The following is a 20,372-nucleotide window of genomic DNA, read 5'->3' on the forward strand; positions in this document are numbered from 1 at the left end:
GTATACATTATTCTTGTGAAGATTCACAAATAAAGGAATCAAAAGTGCACATTACAATAAATTGAAAGTTAAATTTGCTTGACAAAATATCACAAGGATCAGAAATACAATCTATTATATTTTGGGGACTACAAGTGCAAATTGTAATTCCAAACACAAAAAATGTTCTTCAGAAAAACTCTTTTTCTTCCAAAACCAGTAATCACAAAAACTAAACAAAATCAAATCTCAAATTTTTAGGTGATCCAGTTCAACTGTGAGGCTCTTGAGAAAACTATATGATTGTGAAAAAAAAAAGGAATAAACAAAACGGGTGAAATACATGGGAATCTGCATCAATTGTTTAATTATTGATATACAATAGATGCTGAAATGTGGGGTTTAGTAACGTTATACTGAAGGATAGAAATTCCAAACTCAGAAAAGGGAAATCAGTGCAATAATATTCAATGGGATGGGGAAGAGGAATATACGAGGGAGTAATAGGAGTGGGATCGTTAACGTTACTGGGGTGGACGGGACTATGGTTCTTGAATCGGCGACTGTATAAAGAGTATGAAGAGAAGAGAGTACTGGTTCAGATCATCTTCAGTGTTGTTTTTGCTTTCTCCTGCAACCTTTTTCAGCTTGTCCTTTTCGAGATTATTCCCCTTCTTTCTAAAGAGTATGCTTCTTCTTTTTTCTTTTTTTTTTGCAGTGTTCATTTCTGCTTTGTATTGAGCTTATTGTTGTTTGATTTATTTAGCTGCGAACTAGGTTTGGAGAATTGTTTTGTTTTATTTTCTATTGAAGGTAATAGAGCATTAATGGGATGAGAAATGTTGTTTATATTCCACTGTTCAGCTTAGTTGGGGATTATGTTATTTCTAGTTGGAGAGAAACAATTTCATTGGACCTATGACATGGGAATAGAAGAAATGATGATCTGGGGCTGGAATAATTACATCGTGATTGACATCCTGATTGATTAATGAATGAGCTAGGCATCAATTCTAGTTGTGTCGGTTATACGAATCCTCTATGTTTGAAATAATAGTTTTTAGTGTATAAAATGGAATGGTTAGTTTAAAACACGTCATATCATTTTGATATAATATGAATTAGTATTACCTTATATTAGATTGAATTGTTGGAGAAAAAAAAGTTTCCTAGAATTGTTGGTTATAACTATTTTTAATCAGCAGAAATTACTTGTCAGTAGGTCAATCTTTTGGGACAGAGGGAACAATATCTTCAGTTTGTTTTACTAGATTTGCACTATCTTTTAGGTATTTAGATCTTGTTTAAAATTAACCATTCATTGTTAATTGTAGGGCAAGATGGATGAATTGGAAGGTGGACTTGTTTTGTTTGATATTGTTACTAGTCTTCATGTTGCCCTACTATCATTGCTACCTGATGCTTTGCAACAGTGGTAAGTTGCTCTAACTATGACCATGCTCAATGGAGACTTCACTTTTCACCTTTTACATACCTTAGTTGAATCTGGTCTATCCCATTTTTTCCTTTTTTATTTATTTTACCTGTTCCGTTCCTGCTATTGATGAGAATTGGCCGAAGCTGCTTACTATGCTGTCATTTTAGTACCAAGATCCTTCATGGCACAAAATTATAATCCTTTCTTTACCTCTGGCATGAAGAAGTGCTAAGACTATCTTGAGGCCCGCTAAACATGATTTCATTTATTAATCTCTCTACATAATGTATTTTCTCAAATACTTTTAAAGTTCCGATGGAGGTTTTGTGGAGATGTTTGGAGGCTAGAGATGTACTTGTTGCCTACGTTAGGGTGATTAAGGACATGTATGATGGAGCAAAGACCCGAGTGAGGACGGTGGGTGGGGACTCGGACCATTTTCCGGTTATGATGGGGTTGCATCAGGGGTCGGCACTCGACCCTTTTTTGTTTGCCCTGGCGATGGACGTACTGACGCGCCACATCCAACGGGAGGTGCCGTGGTGCATGATATTTGCAGATGATATTGTATTGATTGACGAAACGTTAGGCGGTGTGAACGCAGTTAGAGGTATGGAGGCAGACCCTGGAGTCTAAAGGTTTCAAGTTGAGCAAGACCAAGACAGAATACTTGGAATGTAAGTTCAGTGGTGAGACTCAAGGAGGGGAAGGGGAGGTGAGGCTGGACTCACAGGTCATCCCTAGGAGAGGAAGTTTTAAGTGCCTTGAGTCTATTATTCAGGGGGAGATGGGGAGATTGATGAAGATGTCACACATCGTATTGGGGCGGGATGGATGAAATGGAGACTCGCTTTCGGTATTTTGTGTGACAAGAAGGTGCCACCGAAACTTAAAGGTAAGTTCTACAGAGTGGTGGTCAGACCGACGATGTTGTATGGGACTGAGTGTTGGCCAGTCAAGATCGCTCATGTCCAGAAGATGAAGGTAGCAGAGATGAAGATGTTGAGATGGATGTGCGGCCACACCAGGTTAGATATGATTAGAAATGAGGTTATTCGCGACAAGGTGGGTGTGACCCCTATTGAGGACAAGATGCGGGAAGCGCGGCTTAGGTGGTTTGGTCATGTGAGGAGGAGGAGCACAGACACCCCGGTGAGAAGGTGTGAGAGGTTGACATTGGAGGGCCTACGGGGAGGTAGAGGTAGGCCAAAGAAGAGGTGGGGAGAGGTGATTAGGCAAGACATGGTGAAGCTTCAGCTGACCGAGGACATGACCCTTGATAGGAAGGTATGGAGGTCGAGGATTAGGGTAGTAGAGTAGATAGTCTAGAGTGTTCTTAATAGTAGTATCGGCACGCAATCTCGCTTTCTGTTGGTAGTAGGTTTTTATTGACTAACCGTTGTTTTCTTTCATTGTGATCACCTTACTATCTTGTTGTCTTTATTCTGCTTTTTATATAGCTTTTTTGGGCTGTCTCTTCTTGTCTATATTTTCATTAATGTGGTGCTTATGCTTTCCTGAGTCGATGGTCTATTGGAAACAACCTCTCTATCCTCACAAGGTAGGGGTAAGGTCTGTGTACACACTACCCTCCCCAAACCCCACAACGTGGAATAATACTGGGTATGTTGTTGTTGTTGTTGTTGTTGTACTTTTAAACTATTTATAACATGTGATGTTGCTCATGTTTTATGGTTATTTCTAAGGAGAAAAAGTGATAAGATCCCAAGTATTGGATAGTTTATGTCCTCAGCAACTTAACTCCTTAGCTATTCAGGAAAAGAGAAAAGAGGATAAACCTGAAATTAGACTGCATTTAATTTCAGTCTAATTTAATTAGACTTTTTGGTTATCGAGAAGAGGATAATATCTAGTTGCTCCTGTGCTAATTTGATATATCTTTGAAGTATCCCAAGTACCGGATACTTTCTGTCCTCAGCAACTCAACTCCTTAGCTATTCAGGAAAAGAGAAAAGAGGATAATACCTAGTTGCTCCTGTGCTGATTTGATATTCAGTTTAGATAGATGTTCTTCGCGGAAATACTGAGAGTGTGTTTATAAGAATCTTTACAGCAGCGTTATTTGCACAATTTCCTTGTGTATGTATTACTCTTGCCAGAAACCTTAACTTTTCTTTTTCATGCACATGGAGGTTCCATGGTGGTAATCTCTAAAGTTTGAGTAGACAGTGTCCTTCTGCATGCTTGCTTCATCAATCCTTTTTTTTTTTTTTTTGTATATTTTAATAATGGTGGTATCTAGATCAGTTGTGCACCTACTATTCCACTGGGTACCTGCTATCTCCCACCAACATTGGTATCAGGTAACTCTGCACATCAAGGCTTAGATAAAAGGGAAAAAATCAAATAGTGTTTTTGCCTCTCACTAGGATTTGAACCCGAGATCTCATGGTTCTCCTCCCACTTCATTGATCGCCTGGGCCACAATCTTGGATGCCATGCTTGCTCTATCACCTTTAAATGCACTTTATTGGAAGTACTATGCCTTTAAGGTAGAAGACAAGCCTTGTGGATTAATTGATAAGACATGAATTTAGAAAGCTATTTATTTTGGAACGAACGAAGACTTGATCTTGTTAGGGGTTATTCAGGCTAGCTTAGAATTTTAAGCATTTAGTACGCTTTGATAGAATTGATTATATGGTCTTGTGCAATTCTCAGCTCATGAGCTAACTTTTGTCGTTGAGTTAGGCCCAAGGATATTAACTCATCCCAGTTCTTGGTTTATTCAATGTCGAGCCCCCATGTTGTATTGTCCACATTCTAGTTGTCCAACCTTGATTTGCAGGAGGGTTGGGGGATTTAAGTGTACCTTGTTGTATGAACATGTTGTCTGCTTATGTGGTCTTGGAACTTTTTTTTACCTCAGAGCTAGTCTTTTGGGTTGAGTTAGGTCCAAGATCCTTATTTTTAATGGTGTATTTGATGACACATCATTGTCCGGTTATGCAACTTCATTGCAAATCAACTGACTACTCCAAATTCTCCTGTAAGGGCCAACAGATAATATCATAATAGCCAGGAATAAGTAGGTCAAAGTCTTCAATATAATCATAGAGCAAATTGATTATATGTACTCCACTGCTGTTCCAACGTTCTCTCTCTCACGCCACAAGTTGCATAGTGCTATCAATGCTATGCATTGTTGGCTTTAAACCATAACAAAGATTTGTTCACACTCCAATCAGATATTAGATTGTACCACCTCAATCGCCTCTTTCAATGAATGTTCTGAATCTTGAGTTTTTATTTCAGGCGTGAGGAAGGAACGGGCTGCGGTGGGTGCTATCTTATTCTTGTTGGCTTTTCTATATGGTTTTTGGCGCTTGGGCATTCACTTTCCAATGCCTTCACCCGACAGAGGTTTGTATCTTTCCTTGTTGCACATGGATCTTGTTTCCACTCTCCTTGTTGATTTTCAGAATATTGCAATAATGTTCTCTAGGCCACATCTTTATATGAATAAATCATAAGGACATGACTATAAAGGACCAGAAGTTTTCCCCTCTGTTCTTACTGTAATTTACAGTATTTGCATAAAGAAAGAAAGCTACTCTTTCTGGCCATCCTTTTAAATCTTTTCTTCTGCATGTTTTCAGTACCGAACAGGAACAGACTCCGGATTTTTTCTACTTATCTTAGTTGTCATAGTGTTTGCTTAGTATCCGCATTTGATGAGGCGAAGCTGTAATGATTTGTAAAAACTTAGTTGAAATAGTTAAAAATGATAGAAGATAAAAATGTAAAATTGTCTAAATGTATTGTTAGAGTCCTGCATTAATTCAGGGTATGAGTGGTAGTCTCCTTTTATGCTTTTGGACAATCCCCACCTCCTTAGTTAGTGTTGGATTGAGTTAGGCTCAGTGTCCATTTTCTTAACATGGTATCAGAGTCAGCTAACCATATTCTTGGTTCACCCAATTCGCGCCTCAATGTATGTTGTTCACACTGAGGATGTCTAGCCTGGGTGTGCGAGGGGTTGTCAGAGTCCACATTGGTTGAGGGTATGGGTTGTAGTCTCCTTATATGGGCTTGGAAAAATTCTTACCCCGTATACTAACTTTTGGGCTTGAGTTAGACCCAAAATGCATTTTCTTGACAGGTCTCTTTGAAATTCATAGCCATACTCTATTGACATCATCCACAGTCCTAGTCACAGAGTTTAATGGTAAGGTTGGTGTCTATAATTACACATTAGACTACAAGCGTGGTCCACTTAATATATTTGAAGTGGATGAATAAATAATTTAGCATGAGTATTTCTATAATTTGTCCTCAGAGACTCTTGTCATCTTTGTATCCCCTGCAATATCATTATGTTTCTACATTTTTTTTCAGGATTTTTCACCATACCTCAGCTGGTTAGCAGGATTGGAGTGATTGGTGTGACTGTCATGGCTATCCTTTCAGGTTTTGGAGCAGTAAATTTGCCATACAGTTATCTCTCTCTATTTATCAGGTAAGATGTGAACATAAGATGTAGCTTAAGTTGGTGCAATTGAGTGCATACTCAGTTAGTTTATAGTTTATCTTCTAAGAGAGGGCACTGAACTAGATCAATTGTGAACTGTACAGTATATTCATTTCTGAAACCTCCTTAGTTCAATGGAGTAACTGTTATTGGTTAATAACCCTTTTCATTTACAACCTACTACACAGCCTTACTTAGACTGGTTTTTTACCAAATTTAATTTGATACTCCTAACATTTAGTCAAATATATGTTGAACTGAAGTTTATAGCAAAAGTAGTGATGTTATGTTTCCTTGTGTTGTTTATAGTAATCATATTTGGTTTTTGGTATCCTGACTCTTTCTGTATCGAAGAGAAATAGAGGAATCAGAGATCAAAGGACTGGAAAGGCAGCTGATGCAGTCAATTGAAACTTGTATTGCAAAGAAAAAGAGAATTATTCTTTGTCAAAGGGAAATGGAGCGGATCCAAGATTCGGAAGAGGTACTGATTAACTTAAGTTTTTTACTTTTGTATGATTGTATTACGTATACACATGCGCGCCCAAAAAAAGCACGGAAAAACAAACAGCTTACTGTCTGGAGGTGACCTGTGTTTTTTCCTCTTTGTCATCCTAGTGCAAAGTCATTGATGATAGCTGAGTTTCTATATGGGCTATTAGGATATTTTATGAGACACTTTATTATGCCTTTGTATACCCCTATCCTACCTGTATTGGAAGTTATAGGTACTCCGATCCTTGAAAATATCTAGAGTTGAGTATATAAAGTACTACTGCAATTTCATTCAAGTGATTCAACTGAAATGACCTGAGGCACGGCCATTCATAACATAGAAATCACACTTTGAAAGGGTGGCAATTAACTACAACTGTGGTTGCTGTAGCGTTTGTAAGTATATCTTGCATGAAGCACTTTCTCGAGTATCTCTCTCGTACTTTTTATAGATTGAGTAGCAATTTGTGACGATACTGATGCTTTTAAAAAAAATCTATAACTTGCTTTAGAAACCAAAACATAAGTTCTCTGGAATTATACTGCAATTGCGTGTATTTAAAAGAAAGGTTAGCTGATGTTTGCTATTTGAGTCAATAACTGAATTTTCACATCTGCTATTGCCAAGAGATAATAAAAGAAAGAAAAGGGAAGGTGTCGTTTCGTGGTTCTGAACATTTGCTGTCTCTTTATATTTAGTTTTGAAATGTGTTCCCTGATATGTTTCTGCTGCAGAAAACAAAATCTAGTTCCTTCTTTAAGCGCATTGTGGGAACAGTTGTAAGATCCGTTCAGGATGACCAAAAGGAACAAGGTTAGTGTATGGTAGAACATTTCTCTCCGAAAATTTATTGATTTAAGTGCAAAAATGGTACAAGATTCTTTTTTTTTCCCCACTTCTCCTGCATATACTGATTGTAATTAAAATATTCAAGAAGAAAGTTGATTATTACGATTCTGATTAGCAGGAGCAGAAGTGGCCAAGTAGGATGAAAACTCATCTTTTTCTATTTGAACTTAAAAACAATATTGTGGATTAACTGTAATTGTTTAAACAACACTTGATAATGACGAATTGAGTGGTGTAAATTGCATTTTGAAGAAATGACTCTTTTTGGTGGGCATCTTCTAGTAATATCGCATTTGAATGGAGGGAGAAATTATACTTGAGATAGATGTACTGATATTCCATCCCTGCAAATAGGACAACAGCTAGGTGGCTTCCTTTTTGTCTCTAATTACTAGGATCTATGAACATTGCCATTACTTGCCTATTGGTTCAGCTTTCATCTATTTAAGTTTGGTTTTTCCTCCTTTTTTTAAAACATCAAATGCGCTCGGCAGCGTACATGATACTTGTGTTACTTTCTAACAATCCTCTGACGCACTTCTCTTTGGTGTTGTATGCACTTCACGCACGAAGATATCAGAAACATGGAAAACGAGGTTCAGGCCTTAGAGGAGCTATCAAAGCAGCTTTTCTTGGAAATTTATGAGCTTCGCCAAGCTAAGGTTCATATTGAACTGTCTTATGCTGTACTTCTTTTTACTCCTCCGCCTCGTTAAAAAATGATCTAGTATGACCAATGTGATTGTTAAGAGTGTAATGTATGAATAAATTATCATATTGATTTGGTAGAAGAAGGTTAAAACTATAGTTTGAAGTGTGAAAAGTTGGAGTAGTTGTTCTGTAGATATAACATCAATGTTTGAAATAATGAGAAGTAGTTTCGAGTTACCTTCTCAAAAAAAGTAGTATCGAGCTATATTAATTTGAATTCACTAAAAAATAGTTACTCCCTCCGTTTCAATTTGTGGCGTAATTTGACTAGAGTGAGAATTTAAGAAGAAAGAAAGACTTTTGGAACTTGTGGTGTTGAACATGCCATGAGATTTTTGTGGCTATAAAAGCATGCTATTAAGGATAAAATGAGACATTTAAAGCTAAATTATTTCCAAATATAGAAATGTGCGGGAGGGAGTATCTTAATTTGAATTGTTGGAAAGGGTGGAAAAACATAAAGAAATATTAAGTGTTTTTGGGGAACATCGAATGAAGAAAGTAAGTCATTACCGCTCTTGATGGTGTGACCTAATGGTCAGTAAAGCGGATAAAACTAAGGTTCAAATACCAATAGAGATGCAAGAACACCAGATGATTTTTTTTCATCTGCCTAAGCCTTGGTGGGCAGAGTTACCTGGTGCTTATACTTGTCTGAGGTAACAGGTAACTGACGGAATAGTCGAGGTGCATGCAAGCTAGCCCAGACACCACCATTTTCCTATCGTTGAAATAGAGGGAGTGCAAAATTGCTACTTCATTCCCTCTGAAATTTTACGTATCAGACACTCCTGTGCAATATAAGTTTTCTGATGCTGAACTCAGTGTTCTTGAGGTTGGAAACTTGTGCTTCCACTAGTATCACTCCTTGGCTTCTCTTTCTCAGAAAATCGCAGCCGGCTCACTTTCTTACTAACAGTTGAGACTTTTATTGATATCAAACAGAGTACCACTCTGGAAGAATGGCACACCTCTTCTCTGGTTAAAATATTTTCTGCCCAGATGGTTTGAGCAAATTATGCAACCAAGAAACACCTTTACTCAACCCCCCCCCCCCCCCCCAAGCTTTGCTATTAGGGCTTGTGACCTTTATTGTCAGCTTATGAAATTCGTTTTCCATTTGACTTCTTAGAATTCAAGTTTTCATGTTGCTATTTTTGTTGTTTTTACCGTATGAGAACATCAAAATATTCCTTTGTTTGTCTGCAAGCTCATAATTTTATGGTCCCTCTTCTTCTACAGCTCGTATTATCAAATTACTTTCATTTATTATTTAAATCAATTGGTTTGGAACTACTTACTTTGTATTCAGCTGATTAAATTAGTCCATCACGTCAGGAAGCTGCTGCTTATTCTCGAACATGGAAGGGTCACTTGCAGAATCTTTTGGGCTATGTGTGTTCTGTGTATTGTGTGTATAAAATGATAAAGGTATGAGAATAACGTTAAATTTGGTAAATTTAAGTACCTCTCACATGATGTCTACTCTTTTCCTGTTCATATGACAGGCCTATATTAATGTTAGCAGGAAACTTGATTGATGTACTTATTGTTGATTGACACTACTGCACAAACTTTTATGGTCTTCTTCATTTTCTATATCATATTAATACTTTCACATGGACGCTACAAAGTTTGTTCATATTGTGGATTTGCTGCACTGCACATAGGTCTTTCTATGATCTTTCATGTTGCTTTCACCCCTTCCAAGTTCTGCTTGTTATTGTTTGAGCCAGATTGCTAATTGACCAATTTAACTTTTGCAGTCTCTTCAAAGTGTTGTTTTCAAAGAGGTATGCTTCTAAACTAGAATTTAATCTTCTTAATGATTACTTCTCTTTATATAACTAATAGCTGAATCCTTGCATTTGACAAGCATATCATTATTTGACAGGCCGGTTCTGTCGATCCTGTGACAAGGACAATCAGCATATTTTTACAGTTCTTTGACATAGGAATAAATGTCAACTTATTATCACAGGTTCGTCTACTTCTGCATTATTTCATTTACTCATGGTATTCATGGTTATGGTGCTACTTGGATGATTAGCCTATCATCTGAGTGGAGCTATTATTTCGTTAATACATTTAGGAGATGAACCTTCAGAGACGAGGTTTGGAAGCTAGCTTCTAAATACTTGCATGAAATTGAGAGTAATTGGGTAGAAGATGAAAGTGCTTGAAGAAGGTGGCTTTTTTTTTATGTTACCTATAGCAAAACCACTGAAGGGAAACAAGATCAAGATTCTTGAGTTTGAAAAAGTGAAAGTTGAGAAGCTAATTCAACACATAACGGATGAGTAAGCACATTAAAAATTTCTAAGAATTAAATAAGATGTGGCATCTAAAATAACCTCATCGATAATAACGCAATCTTTAACAGTATACTATTGTATTTTAATATAAAGTCGAGGTTATCTTTACTACCCGAGTGAAATCAATTTTTTTTTTAAGAGTGAAATTAATTGTATATCATTTAATAGGGAACAGTGTTATGTTGGATAGGTGAAGGGGTCACTCATCACTGGTTGTATGAGTGACATTGTAAGCTTTAGGTGCTCATTCTGAGGCTCTTTCTTAGTAGTTTATTGTTTCTGCTAGTATTTCGTCTTTTATTTTCTGGACAGGAGTTATCTGACCATTGCTCCCTTGTGCAGTACATCTCTCTCCTGTTCATTGGGGTGTTGATTGTGGTATCTGTGAGGGGCTTCCTGACTAACTTGATGAAGGTAAATTTATGCTTGATAGTCTTTTTTCAAAGTTTGCTGGATGTCATCATTTATGGTTTATGAATCTAGAAATCTGTCCATCTTGTTTACGTTGTTTTAGTATATCGGTTGCTTTCAGATAACAATATAATTTCAATTTTTTTAAGGTTTAATCTTAAACATTTCTTCATGAGTAAATCCTCCAATTTGGTTGCACATGTACCTGCACAGATAGAATCAAGGAAACTACTTGACATCCTTTAACTGTTTGGAAATGAAAACTCAGCTTTTTATTGACTCGAGTATCCTTCAGCTAACTTGAAGCATTTTGGTATGTGCCCAGTTCTTCTTTGCCGTTTCCAGAGTTGGAAGTGGATCATCAAGTAATGTGGTGCTTTTTCTCTCTGAAATCATGGGAATGTATTTCCTGTCGTCCATTCTTTTGATTAGAAAGAGCCTGGCAACTGAATATCGGTATGGTTACTAATAAGCTTTTTATTTTGAATATCTGTTACTGAAGATCTTGTTTTATAATGATCAATGCTTTAAACTAATCAAACCCGGTTTCCTAACATGAATTGTTTTCTTCTCAATGCGACTTGCTGAGTGGTTTGCAAGAAAGAAACTTGAAAAATGGTTGGTGTGGGTAACTATGGCTATAACGTTGGAACTGACCATTTTGCGGACATGGGAAAATGATATTAAGCTAGTACCTTAGTCGATTTTGATACATGATCTGACATTGAAAAATTTTATCTGCACTTGATGTTTACACTATGCCCTAACCTAATTTATGTTGGCAGGATAATCATAACGGATGTATTAGGTGGAGACATACAGTTTGATTTCTATCACAGGTGGTTTGATGCAATATTTGTTGCAAGTGCTTTCTTATCTCTGCTTTTGCTATCTGCACACTATACAGCTCGAAAGGCCGATAATAAGCACCCAATTGATTAAAACATTTTCCTCAGTGAAGAGGCAATTTTTACTTTTAGGCCACAAGGAATTACCACTATTCTTTGTAATGTTGTATCGTTGATATAGTAGAAATTTTTGCATGATCAAAGCCCTCTGGTTTACATCTATTTGATATCTTCCAGAATTCAAGTTGACAACCCAAACTGTTCCTCACCCCCCCCCCCCCCCCCCCCTTTTTTTTTTTTCCTTTTGGAAAATTAAAGTACGCAATTTTAGTTATAAATCAAGTTATGCTCTGTGAAGAAAGTAGTATACCATGTATTGCACATTGCAATTAGTTCATACTTCCAATGCGCGCCAAAAGAGGATTAAACGTCAAACTAGCCAACACTAGAACTGGAAGCGTTTTGCAAAGTGAAAACTAAGTTTATGAAATGCTCAAGATTATACTGGATATATTGTTGTTGTTGTCAAGACTCAAAATTATGCTAGTAGGGTGGTAAGGTTTAATCAGTATAATGCGGGAGAATAACTATGAGATCTCATGGATTAAGTTTTAAAGGAGATAAATAATAATAGTGAGTGACTTTAACCTGCAATTATGCAATTAAAGAAAAACGTGTCAAACGTTACGCGTAGCATGGACAGAATCCATTAGGGAACTAAATTTATTCACCAATAAAGTAGGAAGAATTCTAGTACAACTAAAACTGAAAGAGTTCGTTACTTCTTTCCTAGTACTACTAGTATATATATTGTCCAATTAATGTTCTCTCATTGGTCAATCATCAAATATTCTCTCTTAAACCTGTTTTGTTCAATCCATTCACTTCTTCCTTCGATTTTGAAGGTAAATAAAAAAGCAACCATATATCCAATACATACTGTTTTTGGCTCTAATTGATGAAATTGAGAGATGGGAATTGGGTCATTGTCAAGAATGGCAGTAACAGTGGCTCTAGTACTGTTGTTGGGGCTGTGTTGGGAGAAGGGAATTCATGCAATTAGATTTGTAATAGACAGAGAAGGATGTTTGTCTCAGAATGTAGAATACGAAGGAGACACTGTTCAACTCTCCTTCGTTGTTATCAAAGCTAACACTCCCTGGCATTATGCTACTGACACTTTGGTGGATCTTGTGGTAATCTCTTCCCTTCTTGAAATTCTGAATTAGTTGAGATGTGTTTATAACTTCTATTTGTTGTCTGTTTTTCCATGGAATCCATATCTTTTCTGTTAATAAAAAGGGCAGTCCGGTGCACTAAGCTCGCACTCTGCGCGGGGCCGGACCATTAGGGTCTATTGTACGTAAACTTACCCTGTATTTCTGCAGGAGGTTGTTTCCACGGCTCGAGCCCTGACCTCCTGGTCACATGGCAGCAACTTTACCAGTTACGCCAATGCTCCCCTTCATAACTTATAAAAATATATTGAGAAAAATCGATTTCCTTTCTGGTGTGGAAGATCAGACTAAGCTGCAACCACAGAGCATACTCAGACAGAACCTTGACTCAGTTACCAAGATAGATCTTTTCTGATGTGGAAGATCAGACTATGCTGCAACCACAGAGCATACTTAGACAGTACCTTGGCTCTGATACCAATTGTTGCGGAAGCCAAATGTATATAGTGTGAATGAGTCACAACTACTATACCAAAAATTATGACAACCACTAAATAATAAACAAGACAATAAGACAACAATAAAAGAACACCAGAATTTACGAGGTTCGGCCAATTTTGCCTACTTCCTCGGACACAATCAATATTTTATTCCACTCCAAAATTACAAGTGAAATAATACTAAAGAGAGAAGATACAAATGCCTTAAGAAGATAAAAGGCAAATGAGAAGTGTACTTAAATCCTAAACATTAGACCTCCTTTTATAGGGTGAAATTCTCATTCAAAATTGTCATCCACCGATGTGGGACTTTTGACAATTTCAACAAATCTCCACCTTGGCAAAATTCCACATCTTCAATTTTCTCTCAATAACAAATTTTGGTTGTGTCTTCATCTTCAATCTTTAGTGTTCAACAATGTTGATCAAATCCAAACAATGTTGAAACTTGACCGCAGTCACCACTTTTGTCAGCATATCAGCAGGGTTCTCCGTAGTATGAATTTTCTTCACCGTGACTCCACCTTCTTCTATGATTTCTCGTACGAAATGATACCGAACATCAATGTGCTTCGTCCTTGCATGATAAACTTGGTTCTTTGCTAATTGAATAGCACTTTGACTATCACAAAAAATTGTAATATTTTTTTGTTCAATACCAAGCTCCTTTAGCAACTCCTGAAGCTAAATTGCCTTCTTCACAGCCTCTGTAATAGCCATGTACTCTGCCTCTGTTGTAGACAAAGCAACTGTTGACTGCAAAGTAGACTTCCAACTAACTGGTGCCTTTGCAAAAGTAAACACATAACCAGTAGTTGACCTTCGTTTGTCCAGATCACCCGCAAAATCTGAGTCACAATATCCAACTACAGACCGATTGCCTTCCTGCTCAAAAACTAACCCAACATCTACAGTACTATGAATATACCGTAGAATCCATTTCACAGCTTGCCAATGCTCCTTTCCTGGATTATGCATATATCTGCTAATAACTCCAACGGCTTGTGAAATGTCAGGTCTCGTACAAACCATTGCATACATCAAGCTACCAACAGCATTTGTGTATGGTACCCTTGACATATACTCCTGTTCAGCTTCATCCTTTGGCGACATAGTAGTACTTAGCTTAAAATAGGGAGCAAGTGGCGTACTAATTGGCTTAGTCTTCTTATCTATGCCAAAACGTTGTAGTACTCTCTTCAAATATTCTTTCTGAGATAAACAGAGTTTCTTTGAACGTCTATCTCTTATTATCTCCATGCCAAGAATTTTCTTTGCCTCACCCAGATCCTTCATCTCGAACTCCTCCTTCAGTTGAATCTTCAACTTATCAATTTCTTCCGAATTCTTGGAAGTTATCAACATATCATCAACATATAGGAGAAGATATACAAAGGAACCATCATTAAGTTTGCGCAAATACACACAATGATCGTATTTGCTTCTCTTGTACCCTTGCCACAACATAAACTTGTCAAATCGCTTATACCATTGTCTAGAAGATTGTTTCAATCCGTACAACGATTTTTCAAGTTTGCATACCATATTTTCTTTTCCAGCAACTTTGAATCCTTCTGGCTGAGTCATGTAGATTTCCTCCTCCAAGTTTCCATGTAAAAACGCAGTTTTTACATCCATCTGAACTAGTTCCAAATCCAACTGTGCTATCAAAGCCAACATAATTCTAATGGAGGAATGTTTTACAACTGGAGAAAATACTTCATTATAATCAATTCCCTCCTTCTGATCATATCCTTTGGCCACCAATTTTGCTTTGTAGCGAACATCTTCTTGGTTAGGAAATCCTTCTTTCTTTGCAAATACCCATTTGCACCCAATTGCTTTCTTTCCCTTCGGGAGATTGGCCAATTTCCATGTATGATTCTGATGAAGGGACTGCATTTCTTCATTCATGGCAATCCTCCACTTATCTTCTTCTGAACTTTGGATTGCGTCTTTATAAGTGGTAGGAACACCATCAGCTACAATTGAGGTTGCACAAGCAACCGTCTCTATGAGACGAACAGGTTTCGTTATTGTCCTTTTTGGCCTGCTGGTTGCTATTGATTCAAGTTGTTATCAAGATTCCTGAGTTGGAATCTCCCTCTCTATTGGCTCTTCTTCCAGAGGGTAATCTTCATGAGTTTCCTCCTCTGCTTCTTGTGTAGGGAAAATATATCTTCCCTCAAACTCCACCTGCTTTGATGCACCACCAGTTTGTTTGACATCTTCAACTGTCACCTTATCTGTTATGGCAGATTCATCAAAGGTAACATCTCTGCTGAATATAATATTCCTTGTATCTGGACACCATAAGCGGTATCCTTTAACTCTAGAAGTAATCCCCATAAATATAGCCTTCTTTGCTCTCGGATCCAATTTTGACTCTTTCACGTGATAGTATGCAATTGAGCCAAACACGTGCAAAGAGTCATAATCTACAGCAGGTTTTTCATACCATTTTTCAAATGGTGTCTTGCCATCAATAGCAGCAGATGGTAGACGATTAATGAGGTGGCATGCATATGTAATTGCCTCAACCTAAAATTCTTTGCCCAAGCCAGCATTGGACAACATACACCGTACCTTCTCCAGTAAAGTCCGGTTCATACGTTCTGCCACTCCATTCTGTTGTGGTGTATGTCTGAGAGTGAAGTGTCGGACGATGCCATCATTTTCACAGACCTTATTGAAATGATCATTTTTGTATTCACCTCCATTGTCTGTGCGAATACACTTGATCCTCCTGCCCGTTTGATTCTCCACCATCGTCTTCCATTTGAGAAAAATTTCCAACACTTCATATTTTCTCTTCATTGTATACACCCACACTCTTCGGGAAAAATCATCAACAAAGGTTACAAACCACCCAATGAAGGTGTTTTGGAAGGACCCCAAACATCAGAGTGTACATAATCCAAAATGCCTTTAGTATTATGGATCGCTGTACCAAATTTAACCCTTGTCTGTTTTCCTTTGACACAATGCTCGCAAAACTCCAAGTTGCAAGTCTTTACGCCTTTTAACAATCCTTGATCAGATAGAGCTTTCAAGGATTTCCCTCCAGCATGTCCCAAGCGCATGTGCCATAGCCTGGTTGCTTCTGCCTCTTTGTCATCACTGGATGTCATTGTCGCTGTCCCAATAACTGTACTACCACAATAGCGGTACATGTTATTGTTCTTCCGATTGGCCTTCATTACCACTAGTGCACCAGAGCATATTCTCATCACTCCATTTTCTGCAATGATTTTGAACCCTTTTGATTCTAGGGCTCCCACAGAGATGAGATTCTTTTTCAAACCCGGTACATATCGAACATCTGTTAATGTTCTGATCATTCCATCATGGCTTCTTAATCTTATTGAACCAATGCCATATGAGGTAAGAGGGCTGTTATCCGCTGTGTGGATGACTCCATATTCTCCTTCTTGAAAATTCACGAACCAATCCTTATTGGGACACATATGATAGCTACAAGCCGAGTCCATCAACCATATGTCTGATGATGTTGATAACTCTGTTGTAACTAATGAGAAGTCTGAATCATCATAATCAGCTACATTTGAATCCATAATGGCCTTTCCATTGTTATGTCTGGCCTTATTCTTCAACTTCGGACAGTCTTTCTTCCAGTGCCCCTTTTCTCGACAAAAGGCACATTCATCTTTGCTGGGTCTAGATCTCGACTTGGATCTTCACTTCTTAGTCCTCGTTTGATTTTGAGGACGACCCCTCACAATTAGTGCTTTTCCTTCTCCGCCCTTATGTTTTTCTGCCTTTCTTTGTTCATAGCTGTACAAAGCCGAACAAACTTCTCTGAGAGAAATTTCGTCATTTCCATGGAGTAGAGTAGTTTCAAGGTGCTCGTACTCATTAGGAAGTGACCCCAACAACATCAAGGTCAAGTCACCATCATCAAAAGTTGCATCCATATTTTGCAAATCTGTGACCAATTTATTGAAACTGGTGATATGTTCATTCATTGTGGTACCAGGAATATAGGTGAAGCGAAACAGTCTCTTCTTCATGTACAATTTATTTTGACTGTTTTTCTTCAAAAATTTATCCTCCAGTGCTTTCCATAATTTACTTGCAGAAGTTTTCTTTGTGTATGGATATTTCTGCTCTCTAGCAAGGTAGGATCGAATGGTACCGCAAGCAACACGATTGATAATTTTTCAATCTCCCGAAGGGAAAGAAAACAATTGGGTGCAAATAGGTATTTGCAAAGAAAGAAGGATTTCCTAACCAAGAAATTCCTGGGTTTGTGAGATTTCACTGGGTTTGTTATTGTTATTGTTGTCGTCGTGTTTTGTGATTTGTGGAATGATGACATAGAATTAGTGAAGGAAATACTAACTAATTGAGATGAACAGGTTTAGGTGTAGATTGCTGAGAGTTTAAAATGCATGACCATCTCTCTAACAGCCTATTTCTGTTTTCAACACGCCATCTCACATGCTACCCTGATTCTTTTTTATGAGCCAAATTAAACACGTGGAAATTTTTCCTGATAATAGGTGCAGTGAGAGTCGATAACGAGTGGCAGCGAGACTCGAACTTTCAGCTTGCTCTGACTAATACCATGTTGAATTGTGACCATCTCATCTAAAACCTTAAGTTGTGTGAAAGCACACTTTTATTTACGTAATTATGTTTTCAACTTTTACCATTAGAAAGAGTCAAAAGCAGCAGCAGATGGAACAGAGCGAGGATTCTAAGGAAAAAGAGGAACAAAAAGATCATGACGATTTCATTGAATTACTCTTAATATGTGGCTAGTCCTGTCAAAATAAACTGAGCATAGGATCTAGAAAGCATAACAAATTACGTTTCTTATGTCTAGTGTTAAACTGTTTCTTCCATTTTCTTCATCGCAACGCTGTTAACGTTCAGTTCTGTTCAATTATCAGATAAAGGGGCCTTCTGGTGAGCCGGTTCATGAGTTTCGCGACAAAACTAGTGAAATGTATGAGTTTATGGCTCAGAGAAAAGGCATTTATCAGTTTTGCTTTACAAACAAGTCGCCTTACCATGAATACATGGACTTCGATTTACATGTTAGCCATTTTACACACTGCAATCAGCCTGCAAAAGATGGTAATAATTATCTTGGTTCATAACCATACTTTCTTCTTTCTTCTTCGGTCAGTTTTTCTTATTTTTTTCTTGCAACTCTCTATGGTTACACTTACACTGGGACTAAGCTACACTTCGTCGGAAAATTACACTGTATATATGTAAAATATTATATTTTACAAGTATATAACATATATAGAACACCCTTTGTCGGAATTGTTTTTTACTTCTTTCAAGTTTGAACACCCCAGGAAAAATTTCTGACTTCGCCATTGCACTTACAAGTGTAACGTTTTCATGCTAAATGCCTCCAGAACACTTTGATCCATTGCTGGAACAGATATCAAAGTTAGAAGCAGCTCTTCAGAAGATACAGGTTGAACAGCATTGGCTTGAAGCACAGACTGAGCGCCAGGCATCAGGTATCATCTTATGAATCTTTGCGTTACATTCTTCACCACCCGACCCCGAGCCCAATCCCGAGCCGACCCCGATCCCGACCTCGAACTCCAACCCCTGAACCCTGACTCCGAACTTGGACCCCGGACATGTCTTCTTGATGGTGGTGGGGTTAGGGTGAGGTGAGGGGTAGGGGGCCGGGGTGGCGAGGGTGTGGATTGGGGGGGTTGAAGGAGAGTTTTGGAAAATATTTTTCCTACTCTTGGTAGGGAAGTCATTTTGTTCACAAGGAAAATATTTTTCATATTTAAGCCAATCAACGACAAGAGTGGGTTGCTTTAGTGGTGAGCACCCTCCACTTCCAACCAAGAGGTTGTGAGTTCGAGTCACCCCAAGAGCAAGGTGGGGAGTTCTTGAAGGGAGGGAGCCGAGTCTATCGGAAACAGCCTCTCTACCCCAAGGTAGGGGTAAGGTCTGCGTACACACCACCCTCTCCAGACCCCACTAGTGAGATTATACTGAGTTCTTGTTGTGGTTGTATTTAAGTCAATCAACCATGGAAAAATTGGAAATATTTTTCAAAAATACCAAACACGCCTAAAGAAAGAAAAGAACTTGCTTTTTATTTGAGAAAATGCATATTGATGTGTGGGCTAATATTTTCCTACTTGAAATACAGTGAATGAAGGTATGGGGCGAAGAGCGATGGCCAAGGCCATTGTTGAATCAATAGCTCTATTTTTGGTTAGTGAGCTTCAGAGTTTCCTCCTGCGACGCCTTTTTGAGAAGAAGCTTAGTTCATCTAGAGTCTAAAGCAATGGCAGAGTCAGAAATTCTAATAAGGTAATTCGAAAAATGCAAGAATGCTGCACATGATATTCCAACCTGCAACCTAAGGCACTCATCAAATTAGGCAACTTGTGCTAGTCTTGCAAATCAAGAAAATTTTGATGTCTATAATGTATAGTGATTCCTTAGTTCGATACACAAATGATGATAGTTGAATGATTATAACTAAGTGTCATGTTCTTTACTGAATTGGATTATATTCTTGAGGTGTCTTGCCTCTGACTTTTGATAGGTTATAGGAGTAGTACTCTCCATTTTACTGCTTTACAATATGTAGGAGATTTGGATTTTGTGAATTCAGTAGTTATTTATCTCCAGTAAATGCTAGGAATACTTATTAAGATATCTTGGCAACTTACCACTTTAAACTAGTCTCTCTTTGATTTGGATTGTCTAAATTGTTTTTGATATGAGCATGTTTAGATTGGCGTGTCAAAAATTTCACGTCATTTATAATGTTGTAAATAGATAAAGAAAGGGCCGGTGTATGAAGCTCCCGCTATGCGCAGGGCCCGGGAAGGGTCGGAGGGTCTATTGTACGCAGCCTAACCCTGCATTTCTGCAAGAGGTTATTTTCACGACTTGAACTCGTGATCTCCTGATGGCAGCAACTTTACCAGTTATACCAAGGGTAATGGTGTAAATAGATAATAGGAGAAAACAATTCAATAACTACAAACTATGTGTGATTAATGAAGCTAATTTAAACAAACACCTTACAACAATGATAATTAGATAAATGTGTGCGTGTGTGTCTTTGTATAGCTCCCGATATGTATGTTTTCGTTGCAAGGAAAGCCAATCAAGAACGCCAATAAATCAATT

The 20,372-nt window shown here is 37.9% G+C and overlaps 2 protein-coding genes across 2 annotated transcripts; both read left to right on the top strand.

Annotated features, from left to right (window-relative positions):
- Positions 1-200: 200 nt before the first annotated feature.
- Positions 201-11,742, top strand: LOC104098316 (GPCR-type G protein 1). Its single transcript, XM_009605011.4, has 13 exons — positions 201-664; positions 1,314-1,414; positions 4,694-4,801; positions 5,777-5,897; positions 6,264-6,393; positions 7,140-7,218; positions 7,828-7,916; positions 9,304-9,396; positions 9,732-9,758; positions 9,860-9,946; positions 10,623-10,694; positions 11,017-11,147; positions 11,477-11,742. Exons 1-13 carry the CDS (start codon positions 450-452, stop codon positions 11,631-11,633), a joined length of 1,410 nt encoding a protein of 469 aa, XP_009603306.1. The 5' UTR covers positions 201-449; the 3' UTR covers positions 11,634-11,742.
- Positions 11,743-12,390: 648 nt separating this feature from the next.
- LOC104088062 (transmembrane emp24 domain-containing protein p24beta2) lies at positions 12,391-19,915 on the top strand. The gene is made up of 4 exons (XM_070181297.1): positions 12,391-12,735; positions 18,134-18,320; positions 18,614-18,721; positions 19,378-19,915. Exons 1-4 carry the CDS (start codon positions 12,511-12,513, stop codon positions 19,509-19,511), a joined length of 654 nt encoding a protein of 217 aa, XP_070037398.1. The 5' UTR covers positions 12,391-12,510; the 3' UTR covers positions 19,512-19,915.
- Positions 19,916-20,372: the final 457 nt, after the last annotated feature.

This window comes from Nicotiana tomentosiformis, chromosome 7 (assembly GCF_000390325.3).
Source record: "Nicotiana tomentosiformis chromosome 7, ASM39032v3, whole genome shotgun sequence".
Taxonomy (NCBI): Eukaryota; Viridiplantae; Streptophyta; class Magnoliopsida; order Solanales; family Solanaceae; genus Nicotiana; species Nicotiana tomentosiformis.